This window comes from Lissotriton vulgaris, chromosome 6 (assembly GCF_964263255.1).
Source record: "Lissotriton vulgaris chromosome 6, aLisVul1.2, whole genome shotgun sequence".
Classification (NCBI taxonomy): Eukaryota; Metazoa; Chordata; class Amphibia; order Caudata; family Salamandridae; genus Lissotriton; species Lissotriton vulgaris.
In genome coordinates, this window is record NC_141694.1 from 501,540,807 (window position 1) to 501,565,727 (window position 24,921).

Consider the following 24,921-nt stretch of genomic DNA (forward strand, 5'->3'; position numbering starts at 1 on the left):
TGTGTTTTGAAGACAGAATATGTGCAGGACTGTATGGGTGGACGAGTGTGTATATGTGTGTGTTAGTGAGTGAATGACTGTCTCACTAGTGTCTTCATTACTAACGACATATGTTTTAATCTAGTATATGTGAGTATTGATGTATATAAGTGAGTATAGTATATATAGTGAGAGATTGTAGGAGTTCCTGTTTAAATAAGTATGTGTTTCTATAAGTGATTGTTTAAGAGAGTAAGTATGTGTAAGTTTCCTTAGAAGTAAGGTGGTAGTGTGTGTATAAATGTATATGCAAATAAATGGATGTTCAATAGTTTATGTGCATGTGTGAGTATGTGTGTGAGTAACTTTTGGATGACTGCTGATGTGTAACAGGATGTATAGGTGTATCACTACATATGATGAGTGAGTATATATATGAGTGACTATATAGAACTGTTGGTGAATGAGTGGATGAGTATATAGATGGTGGAATTACTGAATTGGTTGTTGTTACTGGTTTGGGTATCTCCATTTTTTTGAAAATGTTTGTTTCTATTTTTGAATATTTGTTTCAAGCGTTACATTACACTGAAATTAGGTCTGTCACTCTGTCACAAGGATGGTGTCATCAGTGATGTCATGAGTGATGTCACTGACCATGTCATGAGTGATGTAATATGTGACGTCATCAGCAGTGCATTGCAGGCGCGCAAGTTATAGTGAGTCCAACTAACTATAACGTGGGAATTTCAATGGTTTTATGTCAGTAAAATTTCCAGCTAACTATAACTGGTTTTGTCAGTGAATTTAATAGGTTTTTTAAATGCTAATTCCTAACTATAACTGGTGTGAAACCTATGGTTTTTTCAGTGAATATATATATATATATATATATATATATGAGCACCAACTCGTAATCCTCCCCGCTTAGAACTCGGAATCACAAGCGTAGACCAAACTTTTGTGCAGCATTTTTTTTATTTCTCATACACGAATGTCAGGACGCGTTTCGGTCGTCCAAGCGGCCTCGGTCACCTGACCATGCATATACACACACAGTGTTTACAGTGGCGGCTCCTCTACTATGGTTGTCTAGTGTCACCCCACTGATTTTAAGCGGTGCAAATAAAGGAAACATAAAATGATAATAACTTTGAGTTGTTGCTTTAAGGGTGGGCGGGTCTGCTCTGCTCTTGGAAGTTTGCCCACTGCTAAGGGCACTTGACTGTTTGGCCAGCAGTTATGCGCATATTCCCTGTTCTCCACGCAGGCTGCATTACAGCCTGCGTGAAGAACATGCTCAGGCCCCCATTCCCTGGCCGAGCGTCGAAGTATGACGCTCAGACCAATAACACCGGTGCATTGCAGTGCTGTGATTGGTCAGGGGAGCCTGGCTGTGCTTCCTGTTCCTGGAGACTAACAGAGGAGAGTAGGAGCAGAAACGTGGGACCCAGTTGCATGGAAAGTGTGGATTTAAAAAAAAATACATTGCAACCCCCCCGCCACTGATTGTTAAGTTATAATATGTATGGATTTGGGTGTACAAAATATATACATACTACCCTGTTGATATTTGGATCTATGATATTGTGGTCACAATATTGTTTGACCTTAATATTCCCTTCTGGATATTCTGAAACCACAACAATGGCATTTAATAAGAGACCTGCAATAAATGTATTTTCTTAGTTGTCCTCGTGTCCCAAAAATGGTGGCATCCCAGCCAAACAGATCCTATGGAGTGTTCCAGCAGGTACTGGATATTCACATTGTCATTAAAGTAATGAATTCAGACAGAACAAGTGGGAGATACAAATAAATATGGGATAACATTAGGACAGTTTTCTTAGGGAACAATGCATTTCCAGGGAAGCACAGGTGGAATGGATAGTCCTGGGACTGGACTTTATTTACTAACTACAATTATGTCATGGTTTTGAAACCTTAACAGGGCTTCTGATTGCAACTTTGTCCTTGATTCCTCACAGATAGGTTGAAATGGGGGGATAACATATTTTCAAAGGACCACATTAAGATTGCAAGGGGGAGAAACCTTAAGGAGGAAACGCTTTCTTAATCCTTTTAGGAAGTCTTTCACTGCTGGGAGTTTGAAAAAATAGGTTTGTGAGGGACTTTTACTATAGGCAGCAATAGCTGCCAGATACAACTTTTTAAAAGAAAACTGCAGCCTGAAGTACAGGTTCCTCTCAGCATCTGGTTGGATTACTGTTTTTCTGGATACACCAGATACAGAATCTCTTTCAGTTGAAGGAATAAGCTCTTCTGGTGGATGTATGTTTTGCTTCTTTCAGAATTTACATGTAATCTTGCAGAAGGTTTATGAAAACATATTGCAAGAGTTCAGGAACTAAGCTGCGAAGTTTAGTGACAGAAGGCTGGCATGTAGGATCTGGACCCCAAATTTGCACAGGAGAGTCGGTCTGCTCGGCTGTCTCTTGTGGGGACATGCAGATAGGTGCAGCAGATCAGTGTTTCGTTATAGATGTGGTGACTTCAGAGCAATAAGGATCATCATTACTCTGTTGCAAGTTCGTTTGAGGATTACTGATGGAGTCAGCAGGATTGGAGGAATGTGTAGAAAAGTTTCTTTGACCAACTGATAAAAAGATTTTGCCCCCGACGGCCTAAGTGGTAATACCTGGAAGCATAGTTTCTCCATTTATATGTCAGTCTGTGTTTGAAAATCCCCATTTGCAAATACCATCGCGTAACATCATCATCATTTAATGTCCATTTGTGATTCTCCAGGAAGGCTCAGCTAACAGAGTCTGCTTGTGCATTTTGTACACCAAGTAGATAGACTACGCAATTCCTCACAATTATACATTTCCATATTGCCTGTGCTCCTAAAGACTGAACTCTGGATCTTGTGATTTCCCCCTTGTTGCTAAAATGCATCAACATTTTATTGTCTGTTGGAACAAGTGAGGATTGCCCTCAACTTCAGTGCTGCATAAACTGAATCAGCTGACTCAGCTCTCCAAGGTTTGCTATGACCACCACAAGTGACATGAGCGCACATAGTTCAATGCACTACACTTGAATGTGAGAGATAGGTTCTTGTTGGCCCGCAGAACTCCACCCAATACATTATTGAAGTGGCATCAATGCTTTTGGGTTATTAACAGTCCCTAAACATGGATCCGGTCACACCATAGTGATCAGAATCAAACCTTTTTAATTCGCATCAATCACACACGCAAGATGTGCAATGAGAAAGGCACTTCAACTAAGAAGTGCGTTTTTGCACCCTGCTGCTCAACACATCAAAAATACCGACACAGAATACAATTAAAACAGAAGAAATACATATTGTGAACAAAATTAAAAATGTTTTTACGTTTCTAACATGGTCAAAATGTCATCTGAAATCCTAACCCCCTAAAACCTTTTATCTGTGCGCTACGGTAGTAGAGCATGGAAAGTAGATAACTAGCAGAAATATTTTCTTAGGGTAGATGAGCACAATACATACCTCGTTTACAGCAGAATGCTATATTTATCAGGATTCAGGGAAGTTGTGTTCCCTGAAAAAGATAAACATCATCAACTCCTCCTTGACTCAGTATCAACTTTCAGTACAAAAGTGCTATACAGCAGCTGCACATCTGCCAAGCAGGATCGTCTTTTGGTCTAGCAGTATCTTGTTTGCGATAATCTGGGGCAAAGGACCTCTCCTGACAGGTGGGTCAAGTGACTGTCTTTTTATACTGTATCTTATCTGAGACGGAATTTGCAATGTCACAGTAGAAATGTTTTCTTTTAACCAACAAGCATCAAGGTGCTAGTCTAAGATGCATTCCTTTAAACATATAAAGAAATAGTACAACAACTCAGACTACACTATCTTGACTATTCTTTGTTTGACCTTACAATTAAGATAACAAGGCTCCAAACTGATGTTGCATCAGTAGTTCTGTTGATGTCTATATTTAAACGACATGACACTTTTTGGAAAGATAAGGACAGATGACATCTGTGTCAAAGGCACACATTATGATTTTGCGGAAATGCAGAAAATGTAGTTGCTGCATACTTAAAATGGAGTTGGGCCTTATTTCTTTAGGTCATCAGTAGGTTGGTGTGGTGAGTCTCCTGTTCATCAGACTACATTTCCATACCTCGTAGAGAAGCATCCATCACAATGGCTGCTTCAGATGAAAATAAACACCCTATTGGAGATTGGATGAATGGTACAATCAAGGAAGAGACTTGCATGCAACCTGAGATAGGCATTTTGTTTTCTCAACTGCTTGAGAGCTGCACTACTCGCATTCCAGGCATCATTGTAACAGTCCTATTGTCATTAGGCACAGGGTACCAGAAATATGCAGAATGCCATTGAGTCCAGAAGTGATAAGATATGGCGGACTGTCTGATGGCTCATCGTTCAAAGCCTCTGACACTTCAGATGCACACATCACAGTCTCTTCCTCTGAAGGGTGCACAATTGGCACTTTGTGTCTAGAGTCAATCCTAGATAATGGATGATTGGACCAGGACAGCCAAACCATCTGAGTAATTTGCTCAGAGTCCCAAGCAGTAAAGAATGGTGACTTCTGTGTTGTAGTGATGTTGGGATTTCTGAATATCAAAAGCTTTATTAGCAAATTTGCTTAGTTGGGGTACATGTTTATTTTCATCTTTCTGTGGTGTGACTACTGCCATGCACTTTGAACATGCTTGTAGAGCCGACAGGATACCAAAATGCATGACTCTGTATTGAAAGTTATGATTCCCACCAAAAACGGTATACATTTGTAATGTCTTTATATATTGAGTGTGTGAAAAATACATCCTGTAACATATCGCACACTTCTAATCCTGTTATGCGCTGTCTCCTACTGCAAGGACTCCTTTTAATGTCTTCTTGGAGTTAAGGATCTTCTTCCTGTAGCATGGGCATTTCACTGGAACATAGGAGCCTGGAGACTCCTCAGGACGGTCAAAACATCCTGATGTAATCTGAATCCGGTGCACGCTGCACCCTCCTCTTCATCTTGTAGACCCAATGCACAGACAGATAGAAAGACCGACTGGGTGTTGTCTCTGTAGATGTTGAATGCCTCATCTACATCAATGGAGTTTCCAGTGTCGGCTTGCCCTGTTCCTTTCAACAGTGAATGACTTCTTAAGGGGGAATCAGCGGTTGACGGTCAACATGGCCCTACCACTGAATGACTGTGCTCACATTTTTCCTAATGAGAGATTTCTTTGGGTTTGGAAACAGTGAAATGAGCTATAGTATAAGATCACACTCTCTGCATCACTCGGATATTCCTGATGTTGACTTATTACGATTGTGCTGGTCTTTCTGTAGTCCTTGTAAGCAGATTTTCTAGCTGCTCTTCAGCATTGTGTGGACATCTTCTGACAGGAAAAACAGGAGTCAGAATAATGAGAGCTGGTTAGGCACACCGAACAGACTTTAAGGGGCTTGTGTGTGCTTTGTGTCTCACACAAGAAGGTCAGTACACAAAAAGGGAAACCATTTTGTGAAAAGAAAAATTGGTTTCCTGCTAGGAAACAGAATAAAATACATTATGTCTTTGAAGATGTCGAGTGAAGAAGATTTTTGAAGGTTTGGAAAAGTGTGCCAAGACATACAAAATCACAAAAAGCTCTAATTCAGTGCTCTATGACTCTATCAGCTAAATACTAGCAGAGCTCAACAGATAAAATTATAGCTTCCATCACCAATTATTTTAATTTTATCATAAGCAACTTTATTGAAGATTTTGCAGCAAGACACATATTATAACTGTTCAGGAAAGTTTGTTGTACATGCACAATAGTACAACAAGCCCAGTCATTCATTGCAAAACATTACAAGGTCAAATAGACGAACCATAATAGCTACACCATGTCCTCCATATTCAGCTACGCTTCTCAGGGCAGTTCAGGGTCTCAAAAATCATTTTCTTCTGGTGAGCGCACCAGTCCATCCCCATACAACAACAACCAACAGTCTGTGTTTTTGCAGTTTCCAGGCACGAGCTGCGTCCCGGTTGGTGACCAAACAGGCCACCCCTAAAAAGATTTGCTCAGCCCTGGTGTCATGAATCTACTCCCTCAATCCCAACTGCACAATGCGGGGTGTAATTTCCAGAGTGCGGCTGAGGACAGGAGCAAACACTAATTATTTCTTAGTGAAAATAAACAAATGAGGGCAAGTTATTGCATTCTTAGTGATAATCGTTGTGTTTTACGTCCCTTTACGCAATGAAGGAAGGCTCTGAGTACCACATACTAGTGATATAGAAGAGGACATACTAGTTATTTTGGGAGGTCCAATTAACTGAATGAATTTATATGGATCACTGGAAGGAATAGTAAAGACTGCGCTTTGAATTTATTTCAGTTTTTTGTGTTACACAGTGTGTCTTATTGGATATCATTTAACATATTAAATTATGTTCATTCCAGAAATAATTGTTTAATGTAACAGGACATCAAAAAGGTACAGTAAAAATGTCACAAAAGTAATTATGAGTAAATGTACTAGTATTCCTGTAGTCCTTCACATGCTATTAAATTCCCTTGTGGTTTGTGAATTGGCCATTAAACACCTAACATGATAATATTCACATACTATTAGTAGACACAGAAAGGAATGTGTTTTCTTTGAACTTTTACAAATAAAGAGTAGGACGTTTTGGAGAATATTCACAAAGGGATTCATGCGTATTTGTAATATTCCTGTAGTAATACTTCACTCATGAACCCCTTGGTGAAACAGCCCCACAATACTTAGATTATGGCTGGCAATGTGCACACACCTATGTCTTTACTTTTTAAAATAGTTGACAGAAAAATATTTTGAAATAATTTCCACAATTTACATAGTAATTTTACTGGGAGGAACCCTCCAAATGATCACACTGTACTGCAGAAGAAGCACCATTAGATAGACATTGCCTACAGGCAGTTTTACCATTCTTTTGTGCAGCTTACAAAATAGCACCAATTGAATAAGATGATAGTAGACGTTTGGAAGTAATTTATTTACTTTTTCATACCAAACAGACATGTAGATGACACTTCATAGAAATGTTTACCCATTTCATAATTATAAACTGGCAAGCTTATATTTTTAGGCTGCAAAAAATCTTTTTTAAATCAATTTTCCCCCCCAAAAAAGAATAATAAGAAAAATGTTACTAACAACGATTAACATATATGAACAAAACCACCACCATTTTCTTTACAACCAAAGGAAGCTCACATTCCTAGAACTAAGAAGTTTTTATAATTTGAGTCCGTACAACTCTGATATTAACCACAAGAGCAACTAAAATATACTCTTTTTTACTTCACTGCAAAAACAGATTGTCTGTGTAAAGGTACTGATTTTCCATTCTCGGCAAAAATACTTTCTCTCAAGACACAATTAAGCCACTATGAATCCATGTATCTACGTGGAGCAGTAATTCTTCCAGTTCATTAACCCTTTCACCTTTATAAGTTTGTTTTATGTGTCAGTTTACACATTTCTAATTTCTTAACTTTTTGTCGGGCACTAACTAGCTTTGCACCATATTACTACCAATAATTCGCTCATTCTAAAACTCTTTACTCTCTGAGAAAATACGAGTTTTTGAACGGTATTTAACAAAGATTTGAGAAGAAACATGTTCAAGGTGCTTACCATAACACACGAGGACAGTAATCTAGGGCATTCAAGCGCAACAAATGTGTCCTGGAACTGGCTCTTTCTTCTAATGAAAGTGAAACTGTGTATTCCAGAAAGTGAATCCAAAACTGCTATTCAATTGTTTCTTTAAGAAAGCTACTTCAGAACTGCTGACAAGCCCTCCTAATCTCGCATTGGGATGGTGGTAATGATCTGCTCCATCAACCCCCAGACTCCACACTGCCACCTATTAAGAGGCTCCCACACACATCTTATCCCGGGCCTGAAAAAATATGACTGCATCAACCCCATTGTAATGGAACTCAATTGGTTCCCCTTGCCGGCCCGCACCATCTTGAAAACGAGCAGCATTATTTACAAAGCCATCACAACAAGAACTTTGTAAAAATGGTCAGCATCTTGCAGATAAGCTGACCACCTCTGGTGGTTCTCGTCTCACCTACAGCCGGGACACCATTAGACTAGACTAAAAAATGAAGAAAAACAGGCAATTGCAATGCAATAGGTCTCGCATTTGTTAGAGTTTGAGCTATTGGCATTGTAAATGACAATGTCTTTTATTTATGTATTTATAAAAGCTGCAGGCAGATCCGTAAATACGCATTTTTGCTGCCAGCCTTGCTTTTCATAAGTCCAAAGTGCATGTTTACGCACTGCTTGCATGTTTTCAAAGCACATAAATATAAGGCATTGTCATTTACAATGGCAATAGCTCGAAATCTTGCAAATGTGCGACCTATTGCATTGCAAATGCTTTTTGTTTCAAGTTGTAGCAAGTGCAGAGTTTGAGAAACTGCAGATAACAAAAGGCTGTTTCCTGACCAATCGCAAACCACTGTACTATCTCCAAGTCCCCTTGAGCAAGTGAATGACGGGCAGGAACTTTTCTAGCCAATATACTGACATGATGAGGTCCCGCATCCAATCCAGGACCATCACGTTTTCTTCATCATAAAAAATATATGGTTTTGCTTACTTGACAGGTTGTGAGTACCGTGTCACGCAATGGCTGTTCACCATAGCTTGGAAGCTTGGGAGTACGTTAATGGCAGAACAGCAAAGTTTTGTTATGTGTGGATGCATGTATAATTACTGTATTTTAGTCTGTGCTTATATATAATGATTCCTGTCTATGTGACATTCAATGTGATAGTGCCACCGGCAACAGATTATCAAAAGTTGATCATCCCAAGTATCCCCATGTTAGGCATGAGAAACCAAAACAATTCTGGCTTTTGCGTTTTGTCGGTCCTGCTTGTAAAAACAGCAACATTGTTCCCATGCTGCCAGTTAGACATGGATCGATGCGGCCCAAACCTTAGTATACCCCAATATTAAAAAGATCTCATTTTACAATTGCTGTATAAAGTGTCCTAATCAAAAGGTTGGATTTCTTCATAGTAAACCCCACGACGCTTAATGCAATTAGTAATAACATCGGAGCTTCTGCATTTTTCCACCTTTAGACTGGGAGGAAGGGCAGAGATGTGTGTGAGCGTCCATTATTCTCCGGGGTCGGGGGAAGGAGAATCCCAGCCATCTCCAGCTTGTTTGTGGGAGGCACAGCTAAGGGAGCTTCTGGTGACAACGTCCACGACCGATAAGCGCAGACCAGAGAAATGACAGATATTGTGATAAAACTCCAGATGAGGCCCCGCCCTCCAAACACACACACGATGCAGAAATAACGTGAAGGAAACATCAGCGTTAGTACCCTGAAACGTACACCCTTTATGGATTTGCCATGCATTTCACTACCAAGAAAAGTGCATTTGCAACAATATTTTTTGATTTATGCGTTTTTATATAGCGCTGACTTTACCCGAAGGTGTCAGAGTGCTTTACAATCGAACTAGTTACATTACATCAGGACTTCGTAAATTTGTACATTATGTAATGAATCACTTTTATTCTAACGCACGCTAAAACCTTTGGATAAGGTCTGCACTACATTAAAATACATAAATGAATAAAAAGGCAAATGAGATCGAAAGCTACAAATGAAGAAGGAGGCGCCCACAGTAGGATACGGGGGATGGCAGCAGGAGTGAAAAGATTGCACCGAGAGATCGACATAGAGAGGATAGCAATTAGTGGGAGAGAAATGAGAACGTGGGGTTAAGCAAAGGAAGGTAGATATAAAAGAGAAGGTGCAGTCAAAAGGAAAGGGGGAATTCAGAGACATGAAAAAATCATGTCATCGCGATCGCAGAAGAGCAATGTTTTACTTATGCTGGATCTATTATCTTGCTCTGTCCTGATTTAAGCTCACTGGCTACGCGTCGCCACTTCCAGTGGCTATCCGGTACATTACACTCGCTAGGGGCCGGCACAATCTTCCAGGCTCCAGTTCTCTCAATTTGCACCATCGTGGAGAAAAAGCACACCGTACTGTTCGAATCCTACTTCGCCAATCATAGAGACTCATGATGACTTTGATGGACCTAAAGCACAAAAAACACAGTAGACAAGGGCAGCGTCCAACGAATGCTGTGTGCTGTGTCAGCCACCATTGTCAAACTAAAAGCACATATATCACTGAATAAAAAAAGTTTTAAATGAAATCGCACCGAAAATGAAAACAAGAAGTGGCTGCTAAATTAAGAAAATAAAGACGAGTAGCTGCTAAAGTGAAAGCAGACCGTGTTGCAAATTAAAGAAACTCATTAGTAATAATAATTTAAAAGTGGGCGATGTGCTGCCCCGTCGTGGGTGGAATAGGGGAAAGATCATTAAATAAAATAGTGCTCACCGATTAAATAAAGCAGACCGAGTAACACCACAAGAAAAAGGTCCAGTACTCATGGGAGGTTACAAATGAAGACAAGGCGGTACTAAGGAGGGACTAACAAGCCTAATAATGAATGAGAAGCCAGCATTTAAGAAGGGACAACAACACAAGCCAATGACAAATATGGCCGGAGAGTGGACGGGGCTTCAAGTAGATACTCCAATGCAGCATGGCTTGCAGAGCAGCGCATGCCCTGCCCAATCTAGACCTAAAAACAAGACAGAAGACTGTTTTCATGTATGCATCCTGGATGTGAAACACCATCCACTTGCCCATCAGAAGTGTCCCAGCTCTACTCCAATTTAGGAAAGAGTTGTAGGCACACATCTTTAAAGAACACTATATCACAATGCATTAACAGTCCATAAACCAGCAGCCTCTCTTATCTACTCGTTGGCGTTATGCTTGTCTTTGACCCTTTTGGCTAGGTTCCAAAAAAGAAATTCCACATACAGACAACCATTCCAGGAAATACATTTTGTAGAATCTCTTAAACAGCACTTTGCTTCCATGAGGTCATCTTACCTATTTGATACTATTGATGCCACATGTGTAGATATGGAGTGTGAATGCTAGTTTGCTGAGCTATTTATGAAACCCACAAGCTGCATCACTGCGCCTGTTCATTTGAGCTGGAGAGCCTACTCCAGCTTAGTTGCTATATTGCAATGGATTGTGGTGTGAGTTACTCTTGCAAATGTATGTGGTAGCCATGGTTATATCAAGAACGTGGTTAAAATGACTTACCTGAAATACTGCCAAACCAACTCCGTGAGCAGACACATTAATTTCCAAAGGCTGTGTAACTTCAATCTATTACAAAATAAAATTACAGTTAAAGATTCATTAGTAAAACGTCAATGTCTTTAAAATCATTGTTTCTAAATATTATTTTTTCAATAACCCACTTCACCTGTTTTTTCTGAAAAAGGAACAGGTTTACATCATCCACTTTAAATCCCACAGTGTTGTTCGGATCTGTTCCAGTCACAAAAACACTCATTTCTGTTGTCCCAACTGTTGCCAAAGAGGCTATGGTAGACAACGCCTCCAAAGCCAGTATTGTATCCTATGGACAAAACACAGTGTTAATAAACTTAAGCACGTGTTTTTTTTTTAAATAATGAGTTATTTGAGGTTTCCAAAACCAAATAGGCAAGTAAAGACTCTGTGCAACTGGAAATGCATTTCCGAGTCCTCTGTGCTGCTAATATGGGGGTGAGATATTGCATTCAGAAGGGTTGGTGGGGCCTACGACTACTCAGAATGGTAATCTGTTACTCAAAATGCTCTCGCCTAAAGTTAAAATTTGATATTCATATTACGCATAATATTTCAATAAAAAAATATCTATTTCGTCTGAATAAGACCATAAAAGTGCAAAGAACATAGATACTCAGAGTACACCAATGAAACAAACATTTTATTGATGTATACTCTATGTATAGCAATTGAAACAAACAGTTAAAAATGGTTAAAAATTCAACGAATGCATATATTAATACAAAAATTAAAAACATGCATTAAGTAATGCAATATATAAAAAGTTTATGAACATCCCAAGTATACCTTATTTCTATTTCTACATTAAAATCTGTACACCCATATAAACCTTTTTAGCAGCAATCATAAACCTCCCTATGGCACACAGTATATCTAAGGTCCGCATATCAGTTATAAATTCCATAGCTTAGGGTCGATTTCTAATCTCATATTTTAAGAAGATTGGGCATAAAAACTGTTTCCGCTCAGTTAATACTTTAAAGCAACCCAATAGAAGTGCAATATATTGCTTTTAGTGTTTAGATCCCATGTACAATTTCCCTTCTTATCAATCATGACCATATTTATCTTTTCATTAGCATAATAAGAGTAAATTCCTATTCTTATTCTTAACACTTCTCTTCTCAGATGGCTATCTGGAAGTATATCCACGTACGGGTATCCTACTTCCTTTTTCCATGGATCAGACAAAGTGAACTGATTTTTTCTCATCAAGGTACTTTTTGTCACTGTCTCAGGATAATTCAGAGCCTATAGCTCTTGGCTCACCTTTTGTAGTCTCAATTAGTAGTTCTTCCATTCACAGCTTGATTCTCATCTTGCTACAAACTTTTACCATAGTTTTCTTAATCTCCACCTTAGCCCATTTTAATTTACTCTGCAGTATTTCCATTTTTACACCACAAAGAGTTCTTTTGCTCTTAACTCGAGCTTAGGCGCATCCAGTATGCTTATCAATGCCATACAGGCCATTATATTCCATAAAACCAGTTCCATCTCTGTTCTTATAGACTGGATCATGGACGATTTAGGTAGTGACAGTAAATGTTTTAGACATTTGACCTCTTCAATATCTCATCTGTTTTTTCCACTTAGATATAGCAGTTCACTTACAAATTGGAATTGTGGGAACATGACTACAAAGGCTTTCAGGGCGGGCCATTCTGACATCTCCCCGTAGTCCTTATTACATTTCTTAAAGCCACTAACTGAATCTCAATGATTCCAGATGGGTTTCCCATTTTAGTGACTTATTGAACCAGACCCCCTAAATACTTCTATTACTTTACAGTCTCCAGTTTGGTGGGGCCTAGGTACCAGCTGAACTTTGTTTTTTTATTACCAAAGCACACAACGTTTGTTTTTTCCATATTCACTACCAATTGTTTGTGCTTACAGTATTCCATAAATCTTTCCAAGTTTCTTTGTAAGCCTATCTAAGTCTTGTCTAGAATTACCAGATCATCTGCTTAAAGGAGGCAAGCAACATGTTTGCCATCCATTTTATGGCTGCCACCCTTAGTTTCCCGTAAGATTGATGGCAAATCGGCAATAAACAGGTAGAAGAGAATAGGAGCCAGGACACACCTATGTCTTAGTCCATTTCCAATTAATATTTTTTCTATTAGGGTTCCCTTGGTGTCCCTGATAATTTGTACCCAGTTGGAACTGTGTAGCTCCTCGACTATAGTGAGGAGATACGATGGGATATGTTTATGTTTATGTTTATGCAATTTTTAAAGCGCACAACTACCCGGAGGATTCTCGGCGCTCAGAATACAGAACCGTAGCTACAGCAGGTAAATTATAGTGTAAAGAACCAGGTTTTTAATTTTTTCCTAAAGCTGATGAGCGTAGGGGCAGTTTTGATGTGAAGGGGGAGTGTGTTCCAATGTTTGGGCGTGGAAACTGTGAAGCACCTGTCACCCCAGTTGGCCTTCTTTGTTCGCGGGACTTTAAGCAAGTGAGCAGAGGAGGAGCGAAGAGTTCTAGAATGTACCAGGGGACAGAGGGCTCTTCTAAGGAACTGTGGGCCCAAGTTGTTGACTGCTTTATAGGCAATGCAAAGTGCCTTGAATTTTGTCCGGCTCCTGACTGGGAGCCAGTGGAGTTGCCAGATATATGGGGAAATGGATATGAACGTGGGAACTCCCAGTAAAATTCTAGCAGAAGCGTTCTGGACTAGCTGCAGTCTGTTCATGACTTTTTCCTGGGCATTTAGAAGGAGGGCATTACAGTAATCTATTTTGGAAAAGACCAAAGTGCTGATTAGAGTTTTGCCGGCTGAGGAGGGAAAATATGGCAACAGTTTTTTGATCCTTTTCAGGATAAAAAAAGATGAAGAGACCACAGAGTCGACGTGATGATGAAAGGTCATTTTATCATCAAATATAACTCCCAGGTTGCGAACCTTAGTGACTGGTTGGGGTGGAACTCCCATCTCCGGTGGCCACCATTGAGGGGACCAAGCAGGTTCCAGTTTCCCGAATGTCATCACCTCTGTTTTGTCAGAGTTTAATTTGAGACAGTTTGATGACATCCAGGTACTGATAGCCCGCATTCCCTCTTGGAAATTTGCAGCAACTGAAGTGCCATCATTATGTACAGATAGCACCAGTTGTGTATCATCAGCGTAAGTTGTGAGGGCAATTCCGTAAGATTTTATTACCCTCGCTAAGTCCGAAACATAAATGTTAAACAGTGTCGGACTTAGCGAGGAGCCCTGTGGGACGCCACATGGAAGAGTGAAGGTGTGGGAGGTAAAATGGCCCATTTTTACTGTTTGTGGACGGTCAGATAGGAAGGATGCGAGAAGTTCTTTCGCTTTGTTCTTAATTCCTATAGCTGAGACACGGTCGATCAAGATAATATGATCGACCGTGTCGAAGGCTGCAGAGAGATCTAATAGTATTAATACAGCTGCTCCTCCTTTGTCCAATGTCATCCTTATTTCATCTGCAGCTTTTAATAACGCAGTCTCTGTTCCATGACCCTGTCTAAACCCAAATTGGGTATCGTCCAGTAGATTATTATTGTCTATAAATTTTGAAAGTTGTATGTTCATTGTTTTTTCAAAGATTTTAGCTGGGAACGGGAGACATGCAATGGGTCGGTAACTAGCAGAGAGAAGGGGATTGAGAGTAGGTTTTTTAAGAAGTGGCTTAATGATAGCCTCCTTCCAGACTGAAGGGTAGGTGCCCGTTGTGAACATAGAGTTACAGATGGCCGTCAGGGCGGAGGAGATAGCTTCGGGAATAAGATTGAGAATGGCAGGCGGGCAAAGGTCTAAAGGTGATCCTGATTTAGTACCCGAAACAAGTCGATAGACTTGTTCCTCCATGACAGCTTCGAAGACCGAGAAGCTGGATGTATTAGAATGTGATGGTAGATTGGTAGTGACAGTGGGAGAAGCGTGGGTGAAGGCTGAAAAAATGGCAGTGACTTTATCTTTGAAGAAATTAGCAATAGAATCACAAAGGGATTGAGTTCCATCAAAGCTGGGAGCAGGGGGGTTGGAGAGGTGAGTGACCACCTGGAACAGTTTTTTAGATGAGTTTTTTGCCAGGTTGATTTGGGAGGTATAGTAAGATGTTTTTTCGGCGGTTATAAGATCTTTGTATTTGGAAAGGGCGCTTTTGTACAGTTTTGTCCGTAGGATTATAATAGCGGCGCCAGTGTCTTTCCAAGTTTCTGCAGTGCTGTCTCTGCAGTCGAAGGGATTCTGAGAACTAAGGGGCCGAGGGGAGTTTTCTTCTACGATGGGAGGTTTTGAGGGGAGCTAGGTTGAGACAAGCCGTATTTAGGCTGTTAAGATAGTTAGTGGAGGCCAGTGAAGGGTCCTGTTCGGTAGTAGTAATGCCGTCAAGCAGAAAAGCAGCAAGGTGAGGAGGATTAATATTTTTCCAGTCTCTAAAAGTAAAAGAAGAAGAAGATGTAGGGGAAAGTGAAAAGGAATTCAGTTTTATGGAAAAGCATACTGCTGAGTGATTGGTCCATATAAGAGGGATCACCTTGGAGACCAGAATGTGGGGGTTGCTGGTAAATAACCCATCTAGGGTGTGTCCGGCTATATGGGTGGGCTGATTGACAATTTGCTGTAGGCCAGCGGCTGCAAGATCGTTAATTAGTACCGCGGTATCAGGGTCACAGATGGCTTCAAGATGGAAATTGAAGTCTCCCAGTATGGTAAAATGTGGCGCTCCTGCTGAGACCTCGATGAGGTTATTAAGAATGTTAAGAAATTTCAATCTGGACCCTGGGGGGCGATAGAGAAGCATGATTGGTTACCGGAGAGGCTGATAGTAAAAGAGAAAGCCTCACACTCAGTGTATTTAGCATCTGCAATTTTGACTTTAAGGTGGTTCTTATAGATAATGGCTATTCCCCCTCTCTTTCTTTTGATTCTATCTAACCTGCATACGCAATAATTGTCTGGGGTAGCTCCTTTAAAATCTGGACCTGAGGAGTCATCACCCCAGGTTTCAGTAATAAACAGAAGGTCTAGGTTGTGTGACTCGATGAGATCTAAGATTTCGGTTTTGTGCTTAGGGACAGAGCGCGCATTGATAAGCGCTGCTAAGACCTGGGGAGTGGGAGTGGTGGGGAGTGTAGAAGCTAAGCATGTACGACATTTGTGAGGTCCTATGATAGGATTGGTGTATAGCAGATGTGGTAAAGGATGAGGCAGATCTGCTGAGGTGTTCAATTGTCGGAGTTGTTCAGCGGTATATTTGTATGTGCTCGATTTATGAGCAGTGTGTGGCACATCAGAGGCAGGGGGAATCACCCCTGGCCCGGCCTCAGCGCGGACGAGCGCAGACGAGCTTGCCTTAAGCGCACCTTCGGCGCGCAATCGTCGCGCCCGCTGCGCTCGTCCGCTGCACTTCCGGTGAACACACATGTTATATGGAGGAAGAAGGGGAGGTGAAAAAGGGGGGCGTGGCCAGCACGAGTGGGCGTGTCAGCTGGGCCCTGGGATGGCGGCAGGAGTTCCCACCTTATTAAAGTCTAACATAGGTTGTTATGAGCCACCAGATCAAAAGCCACCCGGAAGTCAATGAACCAGCAGTATAGTTCGCCTCCCATTTCCACTGACGTCCGCGCGATGGCTCAATAGGCAAAACAGTGATCAATGGTAGAGTACCCTTCTTTAAAGCCCATCTGCTCTGGGGGCACAATTTGATGTACTTCTGCCCATTATTTTACTTGTTCCAATATAATATTTAAAAATACTTTTCCCCTACATCCAACAGATTTATTAATTTATAGATCTTGGGAGTGATTATATTACCCCACTTGCGAATGGGTCCAAAAATCGCCCCTCTCCAACTTTCCGGTATCTGTCCAATCTCAAGTATATCCTTAAACATTTGGGAAAAGAAATCTGCCCACCAATCTGGCTGTGTCTTTATAATTACAGCTGGCAAATTATCTGGTCCCACTGCCCTGGTTAAGGTTACGTTTGCAATGATGCTTCTAATTTTGCTAGTTGTAAATAAGGAACACATTTCTTTATCATTCCAAGAATTAACCCTCTTTATTACAGATTCTCCCCTTATCAAATATATCTCTTCCAGGTGCTACTCCCAATTTTTTTCTGTCACCTCACAATTGATTGCTCCCTGTAACCTACAAGGACTATTTTCCAAAACTTTTTGGAGTTTTTAGTTTCTATTGCCTCCAGGAGATTACCCCATTTCCCTTTATGATTTCTTTTTTAAACTCTAATTAACTTTTTATATTGTTTCTTTATCCTCTGTAGGCTATTATAATTCCTCAAATCATACCTTAGCTTAAGGCTGCCTTCCCCTTTTATGATCTGTGATTTGGTTTCCGACATTCCTTATTAAACCAGTCATTTCCTTTAATCTGGGCTCTCTGGTTCCTATTACCACTATTTGTATTCCTTTTTACTTTGCTTCATAGACACTGCACAACCTTTCTGATATTTTCGTCATACCACCCTACGTTTTTATCAGGGGGGCAGCTTAACCTTTGGCTCTATTGACATCTGGATAATTTTTCCATACTCTCTTCCGACATTCTCGCTGTGAGGCGTCTCAGGTAATCCATTTGAACAGGAAGCACTTTTTCTCTTGGTCTCTTTTCCTCCCATTCTAGCTCGAGTTTTAGGGAGAAGTGATCACTTCCCTAAACTTGTACACCTCAAACCTTCTTAATGTATCAAAATTCCAGGCATGCATGAAGATATAATCTATTGGGCAGGGTTGTTGTCCCCTCTTTATGTTCGTCTAGCCGGACAGTCTACCTATAACCTACCATTCAAACAGAATGCCCCCTTGGACCACAAATACTTCCCTAAGGCCATATCTTGGGTGGTCAATTTAATATTTGTGAATCTGGTATCATCTATCTCATATGCAATCAGTGTCTCTTTATTCCATAGGTCGAACCTACGCAGGTCCAATTTATGGTTGAAATCCCCCAACAGAATAAACAGCTTGCTGGGGTGTAGGTCACTAAGTTCCTCTATATCCTCTTTGAATTTCCTAACTCAACCCTATATCCTTCTCGACTCCCCCTGCATTTACACATTGACTATAGTCATGAAAAAAATTTTGGGCCTGGGTCCAGGAGTTGCACTTTACATGCCACCATCCAGTTACATTTCACATTCTGCGCTATTACGTTCTTTGTTATTTTGGTGGATGCCAGGAATATTTGTCCACCAGATGGGCGCCCCCTGTTGGCTCATTTTAGCTGATCTATGTATCTTGACAAACCCATCAATCCTGAGGGTCTCGCCACACAGCCATGTTTCCTGTAGGCATACAATTTGGTACAATTCTATGTAACTCTTAAAACTTTCTGATTTTGTCATTTTCCTGTAACCATTAATATTCCACGTTAATGCCCCATGGCTGTGTGGCATCCCATCTATCTCACTCAACCACCCATCCTCTGCATAATCAGGCGGTGCTATGGCTCTATATCTGTTTTCAAGGATTGGCCCACCCTTTTGTTTAATCAATCAATTTGTTCCACTGTGATTTCGAGGCTTTCCTTCTCTCTGTGTTCCTGTTCTATTAACTTAACCTGTCTAGGCCTAATATTTCACAGTCACTTTTACCTGTGCACATATAAGTACTGGGGGTTATGTTGTCTTCCCTTAAAGATGCTTAGACATTTGATTATGGAAAGTGTTCTTGGCGGGGGCGGAGCTTGCCTGCAACGAAGATGGCCGCTTAGGTTTTTAGCTCCGTAACGCCATCCAACAATTCAACACGAATCCTGCATTAGAGAGGTTCCAGCTTCTGCAGGCTCACTTTCCTAGGGGTCGGAAGTCCGTCCCCACTCATTGGGAGCATTTTCAACTTAGGGGGCACCCGGAGACTGCAGCTATGTGGTGCGCATTTCGCAGCTGAAGGCCACGCTCTGAAGCCTGTGACACTGCTGGAGGAGAAGAACCGCCTAAGGACATGGACCCGGGGCTGTACTGTCAGGGAGATGGACTCGCGGTTGCTGCAACTTCCCGTGGCTGTACAGGGCATATTAGTGCCGTTTGCCTTGATGCAGCGCTGATGCCGAGCAGCCGGTGAACGGTGGAGTCACCCTTGGAGGTTTCCTGGTGTCCCCTGAAACTCTGGGCCGGCCGTGAAGCGAAGGCCTGGACGAACTACGGAGACATCCGGATTGCTATTGAGAAGCCACCAGTGAACAGTTAGTGGCTGCTGTGCTATGCCCCACGCTGATTGTGAGTGATCCATAGGACGCCCCTACCTCTGCGCAAAGAATAGCTGTCTACCCCACCGCTGCTGCAGCTAGCACTGGGACATTACCCCAACTGAGGCCTACTTGCGGCCTATAAGCCATCCTGCCTAGCCTACTGGGACGTAAGCCCAGGCATAGTTGGTGGAAGGCGCAGCTTTGGCGATCTTCCTCTCCGGTTGTGACTCGGATTCCCTGAACACGTAGGAGGCCACCTGGAAGATGGGAGGAACCGGGGCTGCTGCATACTGTTCATGAATGCACATCGTCAGGTGCCACAGCATAGATCCCTGGGGTGGCAGAGTGGGCTAAAAAAACAGTGATGGATTAAACCCAGATCTTTTGACTGGGTGTGAGTGTTCGATTGATTCAGATGCTCTGTCCATCACCACCTCCTTTTGTACAGCATAGATCCCGGCACACCGGGGGTCCACATTGCGCATAACAGACGCAGATACACGGTGAAGATGAGAACCCCAACGCTGGACTGCAGCGGAGCAGGCATTTCAAGCGCCTACAACTAGTTAAAACCCCCACCCAAGGAAAGAGACAACACGCTGCTATTGCGCTGTCTTAGGGCAGGGGCCTTTTTCCGCAGTCCTACTCCTAGCGGGGGAAGCCCCGCTGAACTGTGCTTGCAGCCAGCCAAGATTCACAACACCTATATTATACTCTACTATGGGGAGGGTTGACAGGAATCAACCATGGCTCACCTTCGATCAGCAGAAGAAGAGCAAGACCAGTGATGACGACCCAGAGGGGGCTCATGCGGCAAATAAAGACAGTCCGGAACAGGTGGAGGGTGATATATGAGCCATGCTCACTACCATGCAGACCAGCCTACAAGCAAGTCTATCTGCCATCGACTCCAAATTAGATTCTCTGTCGTAACGGATGGATATAATGACAGAGAGAATTGACAAGCAAGTGGAGAGGATGGATATAGCAGAGCGCAGAGTAACTGAAGTTGAAGCATCGTAAACGGCACTGGATAGTATGCAGAAATGGAGTAACACAGTGCCGCAAACACTACAGGATAAAGCAGAAGACCTTGAGGCCCGTTCTCGGGGATGCGAGATACGCATCACAGGCCTGCCAGAATCCACGCATGTAGGAAATATGGTTTTTTTTGTTGAAAAACTACTCATACATTGCTGGGCCCTGAGCAATTTACCCATATGTTTGTAGTTGAAAGAGCCCACCATTCGCTGGGCCCTCGACCTGCCCGGTGTGCTGCACCGCATCCCATCAACTAAACTATAGGGATCGGGACACAGCTTTGAGACCTGCAAGAGAGAAAAAACCTTTACAGTATGAGGGTTCGACGATCTCGCTATACCCGGAATTCACCACCCGAGTGCAAGAAGCCCGCAAGCGAATGGCGCCGCTCAAGAAACCACTGCGTGACCAGAATTTGGACTATGCAATGCTATACCCGGCGAGGCTGCGTGTCAACAGACAGGGTTAATCCAGGATCTTCACTGATCCCAAAGCGCTACAGAGAGCTCTGAGAGAGTGGGCAAAAAAACATTAGCAGAGTCCAGAGCGCGCTGCAGTGGATGGTGCGATGGGAGGCAGCCTAGATGAACAGGACTAACAAGAAGCCCCTTCTTGCTACCAGATAAGATGGGAATATTTGGAGGGTGGCTGTCAGGGAAGATTGTGGTAACATGATATGCTATAAGGCTGGCTCCAAGTGAAGCAAGAGGACGTACTGGTTAGATGGGGCGGTCAGGTGTTATATGCAAGATATAGTTTTGACATATAGATGCCCTGGGACAAGTGTTATTCAACTAGAAGAGAGGTGGGGATGGGCAGATGCAAGACTCAACATGCTTTACGCTAATATTGAACTGGATGGCGGTCAGTAACTAACGATTACCTTATGATAGATTACGTTTTGCAAGAACAGGCAACATCCGCCCACGTGTGTGCTCCACACTTTGTGTATCATTGCATTATTACGTTCACAGACTTGTTTGTTATGATAATCTGGGGGTTTGCGGGGGGATTACAGCCAATGCACAGTTGGGCATAGCTTGGCGTGGGTGGGGGTAGGGATGGCACAGAGATTCACATTGATTGTTATTGTAGCTTTTGCAAAATATGTAAATGTGTTATGCACGCATAATAGACTGCCGGAACATGCAGTAAGGCAACTGTGTATAGAGCAACATCATGGCAGGTGAGGATAAACCTTGTAGAGTCACTGGCCCTGACACTGTTAGTGCACTTACATGGAACGTACATGGCCTTAATGACCACAGAAAAGTGCGCAAGATTCTGAGATACTTGAATAGGCATGATATTAACCTCGCACTTTTGCAGGAAACGCACTTCCCACTAGATAGTCCTATACTGCCCACTAGAGGACTGCAGGGCAACATCCACACGGCAGGTTTTACTACACATGCAAGAGGCATTCTGACGTGGGTGAATCCTAAAACGCTGCTTATATTGGAGCCTTTGGTGATGGACGAGGAGGGCAGGTTTACGATCATTAGATGTGGAGGAAAGGGTCTGGAGCTGCTTTTGGTTAATGTCTATGGCCAAGACTACGATACCCCAGACTTTTATAGACGGTTGGCTGACATGGTAGGATCGCAAGTGGGCGGACGATTTTTATGGAGAGGTGATTTTATCTTTGTTAGGGACCCCACATTGGACAGGTCAGGGGGACAGGAGGGACGCATTTCAGTGCAGGCAAGAGCTATGGATAGCACACTAGTGCGCTTTGATCTGTATGATGTCTGGCAGCAGCAACATCCGAAGCAAGGGGGATACACACACTATTCTGCATATTATGATCTACATGATAAAATTGATTACTGGTTTGTGGCTAGGCAAATGTTCACAAATAAAAGTGCATGTAAGACCCTTCCCCGCACGTACTCTGATCATTTCCCATTATTATTGGTACTTGATGCCCCGAAGGCACGTATACCCACCTTTACCTGGAGGTTTCCGCCTTATTCATTGCTAGACACAGTTTTCAGGGAAGAAATGGCTGAAGCTATTGAAGTATTTTTTTAAAAGAATGTGGGTTCCGTTTACTCCTTTCAAACTGTGTGGGACACCTTTAAAGTGTATATACGAGGCGTAGTTATATCTAAACACGTGGGTATTCTTTCGTCAATCCAGATCCAACTTGCATCACTAGAACAAAAATTTGCGACTTTGGAAAAGGCTTTGTTGGCTCGGCTTACTGAAGTGATCTCTCAAGAAATTAAACAGACTTTTAAAGAGTATCATATAGATGCGGAGGTTAAACACTTGGGCAAATACGCTACTGCTCAGGTCTATGGGAGGGGGAACGCCTTGGGGTGGTACTTGCGCAAACTACTCTAACAATGAAGAGACAAGTCTTTAGCCGCGGAACTCACAGCGATAGACTGTGACACTCTGATTACTGAGACAGAAGTAGCGGAGCAATTCCGGCAATATTATTCGGAGTTGTATGCCATTTGGGGTGGTGGTACAGAAGAGCACATACTTGACTACCTTGCCCATATGAAGTTACCGTGGCTAACTAACACTTGACGCAAATTTTTGATGCGACCCATTGAACGGGAAGAAATACTACTCGCAATATCCAATATGAAAGCAGGGAGTGGGCCGGGAGGGGATGGCCTAACAGTTGCCTTCTATAAGACATTTCTCGAGTTACTGTTGCCACAGTTGCTCACACTATATGAGGATTTGTGTGTTAGCAAAACAATGCCACCCTCTATGAGGGAAGCAACCATAGTTGCAATCCTAAAACCGGGTAAACCTCCAGACAACTGTGCATCGTATCAACCCCTATCCCTGTTGAACGTAGATACAAAAATGTTTGCAAAAATACTCGCAAACAGACTAATCCCACTGGTGCCTACCTTAGTAGCGCCGGAAGAAGCCAGTTTTATACCGGGCAGGTACCTGGCGTATAACCTCCGGACGGTATTCGCTGCCATACAACATAGTAGGCTGGAGATACCGGCTTGAGCATTTTTGATATGGAGAAGGCATTTGACTCCATCGAATGGCCCTTTTTAAAACAAGTCCTTATTAAGATGGGAGTTGGATTGTTTTTATATAGTTTTTTTTTTTTTTTATACAGCGCTAGAATCGACCCCCGAAGGGGTAACTCTGCGCTTAGGATGGACTGTGAGGATGTGAAGCAGCTCCAGCAAGGTTATCAGGTGCAGAAAAGAGTGGTCTTAAGCAGCTTCCTGAATTGCAGGTGATCTAAACACTGTCTCCAAGACAGGGGGAGCTTTTTCCAGTAATGAGGGGCGAGATGGGAAAGAGCTCTTCCTCCTAATGTTGCCTTTCTTACTCGAGGCACCACCAGAAGGTGTTTGGCACTCAAGCGGAGGGATCTCGATGGTACATAGGCCATGAATTTCTCGGAGAGATAGGAAGGACCCAAGTTAAGCAGTGACTTATGAATAGTGCAGCAGATTTTAAATTTGACCCATTGGCGAATAGGGAGCCAGTGCAGCTTCATTAGAAGAGGGCGAGAGGGGGTCTAGGAGGGAGCATTAAGGACCAACCATGCCGCCGTGTTCTGAACTACCTGCAGTCTGCTTAGTGAGGCATCATTAGCAGAGACCAGCAGGCCCTTACAGTAGTCCAGACGACTTAATACCAGTGCATGGACTAGAGTTTTCCGGGTAGAGTCAGGGAGCAGAGGGAAAACTCGGCGGAGCAGGCCAATTACATGGAAACAGGAACCAGCTGTCTGAGCAGCGTGCTCCTTCAGAATGAGGGCTTGATCTAGACAGATACCCAGGTCTTTGACTGTAAACTTGGAAGCGGGATGGGGACTTAGGTCAGTCGGCCACCAATCAGGTGTCCATAGGAGGGGGGCCTCTCCATAGAGCATAATCTCTGTTTTTCCTACATGGGGAAACTGTGTCGAATGCCGTGGATAGGTCCAAAAGCACCAGAATCATAGAGTGGCCCTTATCTCGGGTCATCCTGATGTTATCTGTGACCGCTAGTAATGCTGATTCGGTGCTGTATTTGGGCCTAAAACCAGACTGGGAAGGATCTAAACATCCTGTCAGTTCGATATAATAGGAGAGGGGAGTATTGACATGTTTTTCCATTTGTTTACTCAGGAACGGGAGGAGTGAAATAGGACGGAGGTTGGAGAGATCCATCCACGGAGTTTTAGTGCTCTTACGAATTGGTCTAACCTGAGCAATTTTCCACTGCAGCTACTTGGGGTGCTGTATTATTCCCCTACTCAGAGACCTAATGCCTCAGTTGGGCGTATTGCATTCCTGCCTCCAGTGGGATACGGAACTCCTCTCTGCATTGAAAAAATGTCTTGAGCTTGCCCCCCTCGTACAGATCGCTGATCACCCTTGGGCCCATTTAGCAAAGGCGCGTGTGCGATGTGCCGGAGGTAATAACAGATTCCCTTCCAGTGGGGTATGCGGCGAGGGGAACGTCGTGAGACCTCTGCACACAGCCA

The 24,921-nt window shown here is 42.6% G+C and overlaps 1 protein-coding gene across 1 annotated transcript in view; it reads right to left on the reverse strand.

Moving 5' to 3' along the window:
• Positions 1-24,921, reverse strand: part of LOC147707493 (CD109 antigen-like) — an 899,009-nt gene that overhangs the window by 80,544 nt on the left and 793,544 nt on the right. The window contains exons 28-29 of the mRNA XM_086926509.1: positions 11,359-11,514; positions 11,193-11,258 (exon numbers count right to left, since the gene is read on the reverse strand). Coding sequence (XP_086782635.1) covers positions 11,193-11,258; positions 11,359-11,514 — 222 coding nt within the window. The remainder of the gene's footprint in view (positions 1-11,192; positions 11,259-11,358; positions 11,515-24,921) is intronic.